At 37.7% G+C, this 9,397-nt stretch overlaps 1 protein-coding gene across 1 annotated transcript in view; it reads left to right on the plus strand.

Annotated features, from left to right (window-relative positions):
* LOC107667944 (NAD kinase-like) overlaps positions 1 to 9,397 on the plus strand; it is a 143,810-nt gene that overhangs the window by 118,495 nt on the left and 15,918 nt on the right. Inside the window, exon 9 of the mRNA XM_016459676.1 lies at positions 8,567 to 8,666. Coding sequence (XP_016315162.1) covers positions 8,567 to 8,666 — 100 coding nt within the window. The remainder of the gene's footprint in view (positions 1 to 8,566; positions 8,667 to 9,397) is intronic.

A 9,397-nucleotide genomic window follows, 5' to 3' on the forward strand; every position in this document is an offset into this window, starting at 1 on the left:
AACAAAGCTAGAGAACTTGGGCGTGATACGGCCAAGGGCTCTCTGCCATATCTGTTTACGCAGCGCGTGCCACTTCAAGCGGAAAGGACCCTGGCCTGCAAGGCCGGGACTTCCAGGTTATAAAACCTTGTGAATGTGGATGGCGAGGCCCAGCTGGCCAGCCTCACAAATATCCGCAATGGACACACCACTGGACCGTGCCCAAGACAAGGCGATGTCGAGTGGGCCCATACTCCAATGGGGCATTGAAGGCCCAAAGAAGAGTACGCTAGTGAGATGGAGTCTACTATCCATCTAGAGAGTCTTTGCTTCCGATGCTGCTAATGACATGCTGTCATCAAGCAGCTCATCCTCACTTCCCCCAAATGAGATCAGGTCACTCGCACCAGCAGAGGGGCGCTGATCAGACTGGGAGAAAAGGACCGGAGAATACTCTCTCTGGGGCGAGAGCGAGGCACGTGGGATCTGGGCCAACGTGGGTTCGCTTGCAACCAGTCGCTCGAGCCCTCTGCCCCGCTGATTTTTTCCTCACAGGTCCCTGGGAGGAAGAAAACGGGAGGGCGCGAGGGGCGGAGTCGCTCTCTGAAAAGAAAGCGATCCATGCGTGCAGGGGAGACCCGCACGAACCGCAGTAACGGCGTGGCATTTGCGTCAACGCCAAGCTCTTTTAGTAACTCTTTTAGTATCGCCGGATGGCGGCAGGGGAAATTGACCGGAACAGGGAACGAGGGTTACACAAGTAACCTAGACGTTCCCTTTCAGTCAGTCATGTTCGACGTTACGTCAGTACGTCGAACGTGACTGACTGAAAGGGAACTAATGATAATGGTATTTCAAGTCCAGTCAAATGAAATGTCATGAATGTCATGTGGCATTCAATGACATATTTTTTTTATTATTTATGGGCTACTCCGGGCAGTTATAGTTGGGTTAAAATACATGCTTTTAAAATAGGTTAATATTACAAATAAAATATAGCCTATAATATACACTACTATTAAAAAAATGGTCAGTAAGATTTTTTAATGGTTTTGAAACAAATCTTTTCTGCTCAGTAAGGTTGCATTTATTTGATTAAAAAAAAACAGCAAACAGTACATCTACAATTTGAAAGAACTTCTTTCTTTTTTTCTTTTCTTTCTGTTTTCCTCTCATGCTAAAGCTCCATTACTCCAGTTTTCAGTGTCACATGATCCTTCAGAAATCATGCTGATTGCTGCTCAAAAAACATTTCTTCTTATTATTATTATAGCTGGCACACCACACTGACAAAAAAGCAAGATTTGAAATTTAATAGACTAACGAAGATATAAATCAGGACAGCACTAAAATTGTTTTGAAAATGAAGAGCATATGTTTCCCATCTTATTACTTAGTTTTCTTTTAAGTATTTGTAAGCAAACTTTGAAATAATCTCACAAAATCATGAAATATAGTAAAGGAGGGTTTATATTTCTTCAATATGCATGTATAAATGTGGTATTTACATACCAAAATTACCATGTCAACTATGTCAGAGAAAAAAGGAAATTCAAGATATTCTCAAAAACAGGGTAATTTCTAAAACTAAGAGATAAATATTAGCCTATTATTTTTCACTGAAAGCTGATAAATGATAAATCACAGGACAGTGTTGACAATTTTCTGCACTCCTGAATGTTTCTATGTGCACGTGATCGGTACATTATGTGCAAGCTTGTGTGTTGTGTGTGTGCGTGCAGTGTAGGAGCACATTAGTTTAGAGCAGAGATTAGCTACCTGTACAATAAACTGTTTAAAATGTGAATTCACCCAGTCAGTTTTGATTGTTCACATGCTACACACAAACATGCTTGAGATATAACCTCCTGCACTTGTCCATCACCGACATTATAACCCTCACCTTCTTTCTGATTTGATTGATCCACATATCTGTCAAACTAGCTAATGATATTTAATGCATGAATTCTTGATCAAATGCAGTTATATATGGCTGTTGGCATTAATTGTGCTCGTGATGGAGCGGTAGTGGAGCGCTCTCGGAGTGACTGAAAACTACGACGCTCCGACTTTCAAAAAACTCTTTTTCTACTCCTCGCTCCAGTCAAAAATCACGCCGCTCCACTCCGCTCACTCTGCCAGGAACGGAAGAACAAACTAAAATCTCTTCTGTAAAAATGCCCATGGATATATTCTAAACAGGAATTTTTATCAAGTCTTTTTAAATTTGGGACAACGTCACCAAATATTTAGCAATGAAAATCACCAACATGCTTAAAAACTCTGTAAATAAATGTTATTGCTCTTATTTTCAAATAATCTATTTTAAAAATGTATTTCACTGTCATTTCATTTTTTTCATCAATTTAATGGATCCTTGAATTAAAGTAATTTCTTTAAAAAAAAAAGTAATGACCCCATACATTTTAATGCTACTGTAAATATAATACCAGTCCTCATTATAAACACAAAATAACAATCAACTTCAATAGTCTGTGAAGACAATTAGACTACTTTTTATTTAATGGGAGGCGGTGAGGTACCTGAATAATGGGTAGGGGGGCGCTGGCCCAAAAAAGGTTGAGAACCACTGATTTAAATGGTTACATTTTTGAAGACTAATATATAGTTCAGATCTGGGTTTTATTTAATATCAATTTGATATTATGAAATAATGGGTGTGGGGTGCTCAGTTTTTCTTACATGTAAGGAAAAAAGATTGGGAACCACTGGTCCAGAAGGTCCAAAGTCTGTGGGTTTTTGCTTAACAGAATACAGTATTTTCTCAGGGGTACTATAAGAAAAAAGCTAATTGATCCAGTGTTTTTGCCCTGGTGGGGGGTTCTCAGATTTTCAGTTCTTAATACATTTTTTAGCTGCAGTGCTTGCAAGCAAAATAAAATACCCTTCGTGATAGGTCATGTGAAGTGAGCTAATATCACCTAATATCCAAATTTTAGGATCAGGATCAATATGATTCTTTGATATTTCAGAAATTGTTGCAATAACATACTTCCAGAAAGTCTCCAAGGCTGGACAACTCCAGAGCATATGAAGAAGAGTACCAGTAGATATTTTACATCTTTGACACATAGCAGAGATCTCACCACTAAGTTTATTTAGTCTGTAGGGGGTGTAATATGTTCTGTGTAAGATGTTAAATTGAATTTGTCTGTGTTTGGTGGATTACCAATACAGTTTGTGACTTTTCTAGAAGAGCACACCAATGACTATCAACATAAGAACACTCCAGATCCGATTCTTATTTTTGCTCCATTGAAAGTCTTTGGTATGCTGGGAGATTGTTAATAAGAATGTTGTACATGGAAGATGTTAAGCCCTTTGTAGAGGTATGTCTGATATCGAGCAGTCGGTCTTCAAATAGGGATTTTTCAGGTATATGAGGGAATGACTCCAATGATTGACTTCTAATCCAGTGTCTTATTTGCAAGTACTTAAAAATGTTATGCTTAGGCAAGTCAAATAATTCAGATAACTGAGGGAAGCTAGCAAATATTCCATTTACATAAAGATCGCCAATTGTTTTAATTCCTTTCTTAATCCAGCTTTGTATAGTTTTGTCAGCAATAGGACTTGGGATGTTTTCATCGTTCACGAGGAGTGTTCACAAGTAACAATGTGTTTAAACCTAGGAGTCTATGTGATTCCTGCCATGCATCAAGGGTATCCAAGAGAACAGGGTTTTTCGTTATCACAGAAAGCTTCATCCTTGTGCACAGAAAAGGAATAACTGATACTGGGATAGTTTTCATTTCATGCTGCTCTATTGAGACCCATCTCACGTCACTGTTCTCTGGATGCAGCCAAATCCACAGTGAGCAGAACTTTAATGCTAGATAATAAAGTCTAAAATTTGGGAGACTCAGCCCTCATTTAGCATATGGGGCCTGAAGTGTGGTTAAATTCACTCTTGGGGTTTTCTTATGCCATACAAATGTGGATATAGCTTTGTTAAGATCCATAAAAAAATATTTAATATCCCTAATTTTAAAAGGGATACAATGAAATAAGTAAATCAATTTGGGCAGTATAATCATTTATATTGTATTGATTCTACCAATTAGTGACAGAGGCAAATCCATCCACCGCTGAAGATCAGTTTTAGTTTGGTTCAGCAACTTTACATAATTTTCATGATATACTTTATCAAAGGAGCCACTAATATTAATACCCAAATACTTAAAGGGCTAGTTCATCCAAAAATGAAAATTCTGTCATTAATTACTCACCTTCATGTCGTTCCAAACCCGTAAGATCTTCGTTCATCTTCGGAACACAAATTAAGATATTTTTGATGCATTCTGAGAGCTCTCTGACCCTCCCATAGACAGCAAGGATCTTTACACTATCAACTAGAGGTCTGTGCGGGACTGTTTTTTCATTTCCATTTTGGAGAATAGAATTGCTGAATAAAGTCGTTATTTTTGTTTTCTTTTGCGCACAAAAAGTATTCTCGTAGCTTCGTAAAATTACGGTTGAACCCCTGATGCCACATGGATTATTTTACCGATCCTTGCTACGTTTCTGGACCTTGATCATGTAAGGATCTTTGCTGTCTATGGGAGAGTCAGAGAGCTCTCAGAATGTATCAAAAATATCTTCATTTGTGTTCCGACGATGAACGAAGGTCTTACAGGTTTGGAATGACATGAGGGTGAGTAATTAATGACAGAATTTTAATTTTTCGGTGAACTATCCCTTTAAAACCACTAGGACACCATTTTAGGGATCAAGCTGAAATTCCAATAACATTGTCTGGTATACTAATTGGAAATGCCTTACTTTTTGAATAATTTAACTTATAACCAGATACTACACTATATTCCTTTAGACACTGAAATAATGGGGGGAAAGAATTAATTGGATTAGTTAGGAATAATAAGAGATCGTCTGCATATAGACATAGCTTGTGCTCATCTGTGCCAAATGTTATACCAGTAATTGATGGGTCAGATCGAATGGCTATAGCTAATGGTTCTATAGCAATGGCAAATAAACCAGGTGAGCTAGGGCATCCCTGCCTGATAACCCTGGACAGTGAGAAGGCATCCGACAGAATTCCATTAGTCAAAATTTGAGCCTTAGGGGCATTAAAGAGCGTTTTGACATTGAATAAACGTATCCCCGAAGTTCATAGCTCTCAGTGTGCATACAAGGAAATTTGGCTCTATTCTGTCGAACGCCTTCTCAGCATCCATCGATACAATCATCATGGGATGTTCTCATTTCTGAGCAGTATTGATTACATGGAACAATCTTCGAACACTGTCTGCTCCCTGTCTGTTTTTGATAAATCCGGTTTGGTCTGAATGGATAATTTTGGGGATGACATTCTCTAGTCGCAAAGCAATTAGTTTGGATAAGACTTTATAGTCAGAATTCAGCAGACTGAGAGGTCTATAAGGAGCCACATTCTTGTTGATCTTTTCCTGGTTTAAGTAGCAGTGCTATTGTTGCAACCTCCAGTGAATACGGTAATACTTGGCTGTCTAGTGCTTCTCTGATCATGTTGCTTAAAGGGATCAGTGGATTTTTAGAGAATACTTAAAAATATTCAATTGGAAATCCGTCTGGCCCAGGTGCTTTATTATTCTGTAAAGATTTGATAGCAAATACCTCAGATATTTCAACATCAAGATGATCTTTATCTACTGCATTAATTTTGGGGAGAGGTAGTCTATCCAAAAAGTTTTTTTTATTTCATAGTAAGTATTTTCATTATCAAAATATTTTGGATCCTCTAAACATCTACCATCCTCCGCCTTAATATATTTTTCAGAATTTTCCTTTTTAATCTGCCAAGCAAGTAATTTGCTTGTTTTATTGCCAAATTCATAATAGTGATAATTTGTCCTAGCCAAAACTGCTTCAACCTTACTAGTGCATTGATTATTGTATAACACTCGTTTTTTTAATTAGAGCATTAAAATTAGAGCGTTAGTCAAGGAATGACCCTGCTCCAATATTCTGATGTCTTTTTCTAATTGAGATAATGCTTCTCTCCTTACTTTTTTATGTGCTACATATGACATAATATGCCCTCTCATATAAGCCTTAAAGGCTTCCCAAATATTAGAATGAGAAGAGGAATTCAAGTTAGTTTCTAAGTGTACATCAATGTGATTATTCATAAAAGTAATAAATTATGGGTGTTTCAACAGATAGCCCCTGAATCTCCATCTATAAGAGGCAGATTCAGGTGGACTCGCATCTAATTCCATCTTTATGGGATTATGATCGGAAAGAGTAGCAGCTAGATAGGAGCAAGCCTATCATGTATCCATGTATCACTTAGGCCTAATTCTTTCATTCCTTGGTTAAGAGCTACTGCTGATTTAGATCATGAAAGAGATTTGGGTGAAGGACGGTCAATTGATGGATTTAGAACCAAATTAAAGTCACCTCCTACAATACACTGACCTTCAATTGTGGCGAGCTTCATTGTTAAATTATAAAAAAATGTGGGGTCATCTATGTTTGGGCCGTACAAAGACACAAGTGTGAATTTATTCAAATTTATAAAACAATCTATAAGAACTAATCTACCACACTTATGTTTTTCCATGGCGTTTAACCTGAATCTCAGCTTCTTGTTAATAAGCAATGCTACTCCTCTTGCCTTAGATGAAAATGAGAAATAAAAAACATGGCCCACCCAGTCCCTTCATAACTTCATATGTCCAAGATCAGTGAGATGGGTGTCTTGAATAAATGCAATATCGACGGATTGTCTCTAAGTATGTTATGACTTTCTTTCTCTTAATCTGGGAATTAATTCCTCTAACATTTAGTGAAATACAATTCAATGCTGTATTGCTGTTGCATAAGGTTTACACATATTTGTAATTTGTATTACATAGAGAGGACACGTATTTAAAAACCAAATAAGAAAAAATGAGGTACTGATTCTGGACATTGTGATATTACGATTACTAGGTTTGGTTAGACAAAGCAAGACAAATAGTACCATGCATAAGACCCCATCCCCCACCCCTCCCCTAAAAAATGGAGAAAAAACAAAGACAAAAAACAAAAACAAAACCCACCCTGTAAATATCGCCATAAAAAAACATAGGTTAGGTATATTCGCACTTCTAAACTTGCAAGGCAGCCTCGACAGTTGCTAGAAATGTAGAGTGATTATCGTACTTCACGAGAGAACTATTGTACAACTCAAACTGTGAAAAGAATAAAGTATATGCAACTGTAAAACACTGACTATGTTGTGAACACATAAAACACAAACTGCCTTATCCTATTGCTTGACTAAATAATATCAGTATTAGAAATCAACATTTTTTGGGTGGAGAATAGTTTAAATCCTCCCTGATGTCAGACTCACAGCTTAGCCGAATAACGGATAGCATATTCTATGTTTTTCTCCCTAAGTTTCTTCTTCACGCCATTAAATCCATTGATCTTGCGTTGAATCTCGACACTGTAGTCTGGGAAGAAGGAGATTTGCTTATCATTCAGGTACACCGCTCCTTTTTCTCTGGCCAATCGAAGTACCTTATCCTTTTCTCTGTAGTTTAGGAATTTCGCGATGATGTGTCTGGTCCAGTCGGAAGGCCTTCCGAGGCGGTGGGCTCTCTCCAGAGTGATTGGAGAAGTAAAGTTGTCATTTCCTAACAATTGTGGGATGAGACTTTCCAAGTATCCAACTGTGTCACTGCCCTCAGATTTCTCTGGGATGTTTGTGATCTTTATATTTGATCGCCTGCTCCGGTTTTCGAGATCATCTGTTTTGTCTTTCAAAAAAGTGATCTCCTTTTCCATCTTTTCAATTCGCGCGCAGGTGTCTTTCAAATTATCCTCGTTAGCGCCTTTCCTGGTCTGCGTCTCATCGATCTGCTCAGCTAGAGTTGAAAGTGACAGTTCGATTTTGGTCCGAGAAGTTTGGATGTCGGTTGTCTTATTTATGTGAGAAGTCAGTTCGTCATTAGAGTCACGAATCACTTTCATGAGAGATTTAAGTGTTAGCTTTTCTTGTTCAGGCACCATCTTTCGGGGATATCAGAAGGGTGTCAAAACGTTATATAGTTCCTCACACAATAAGTTGTACAATTTCCAGTAGGTAACAAAGGGTCTACATATATATATTAGGGCTGTCAATCGATTAAAATCCTTTTTCTGTGATTAATCACGATTAATCGCACACTTCATGAAATTAAGCATACATACATAAGCCTGTAGTATAGTTGGAGATAAATTATTGCTAATAAGATTGCAACCGACGAGGCGCACCCGGAGCTCACCGACACACGTGCCGTTTTGATGACTGCATCATGTGGACTCCCGTTAAGGGTCTTCTCAACAATGACATGTCTTTCAGGCGATTAGCTGACTAATTGATTTTGAAAATATGTAGTTTTGCTCATCCTTAATCTGATATAATTTTAATTAAACCAACTTGAGCAAAATAATATGTTCATACCATATTCATCGCTTCAAAATGTAAAATTTTTGCCAGTTATTAAGCTGGGTTTTCTTTTAGTTGCTTTCAGATATTTTCATGTGTAAAGCCATTGTCTTATTTTCTGTAAATAATATATCTGTCTGTCAGGTGCTGAATGAAGTTGTTGTAGACCGAGGTCCGTCTTCATACCTCTCTAATGTGGACTTGTTTCTGGATGGTCATCTGATCACCACTGTTCAGGGAGATGGTTAGTGTAAAATATAATCCAGTTAATTACATGTTCTAAAACAGTGCAAGTATTGTACACACACACACAAAAAATACTTTTTGCTTTTTTTGTTTCCTGTAAAAATACCCACATCCTTAATGTATTAATTTATTTGATAAGCAAAACTGCTTAAAGGTGATGTATGTATATATATTTTTTGACTGAACTAAAGCTTACAAATACCATTTTATGTTTGCAGATATTTGGGAAACATGTTTACATACAAATTCACATAGGGGGCAGGAGAAACGGCTCTCTCTAATATTAAAATTTTGAACTGCGGTACCCATTTCAACCACTAGCTGTCAATATTACATACTGCACCTTTAAAGGGGTCATATGACGTTGCTAAAAAATAACATTATTTTGTGTATTTGGTGTAATGAAATGTGTTTATGCGGTTTAAGGTTCAAAAAACACATTATTTTCCACATACTGTACATTATTGTTTCTCCTCTATGCCCCGCCTTTCTGAAACGCGTCGATTTTTACAAAGCTCATCGTTCTAAAAAAGCGAGGTGTGCTGTGATTGGCCAGCTATCCAGTGGTAAATACAATTTAACCACTGATTTCTAGTCATGTCCATTTTTGGTAGGCCAAACAAAGTAGTTCCGCTTTCACAACAAAACACAGCGTCAACCACATGTGATGACCCCGGGCTGGACTCCGCTTCGTCCACGGTGAAAGCCGATCCGGCGATCCACAGCGCA

The sequence above is a fragment of the Sinocyclocheilus anshuiensis genome, unplaced genomic scaffold, assembly GCF_001515605.1.
Source record: "Sinocyclocheilus anshuiensis isolate Anshui unplaced genomic scaffold, SAMN03320099.WGS_v1.1 scaffold2823, whole genome shotgun sequence".
Taxonomy (NCBI): domain Eukaryota; kingdom Metazoa; phylum Chordata; class Actinopteri; order Cypriniformes; family Cyprinidae; genus Sinocyclocheilus; species Sinocyclocheilus anshuiensis.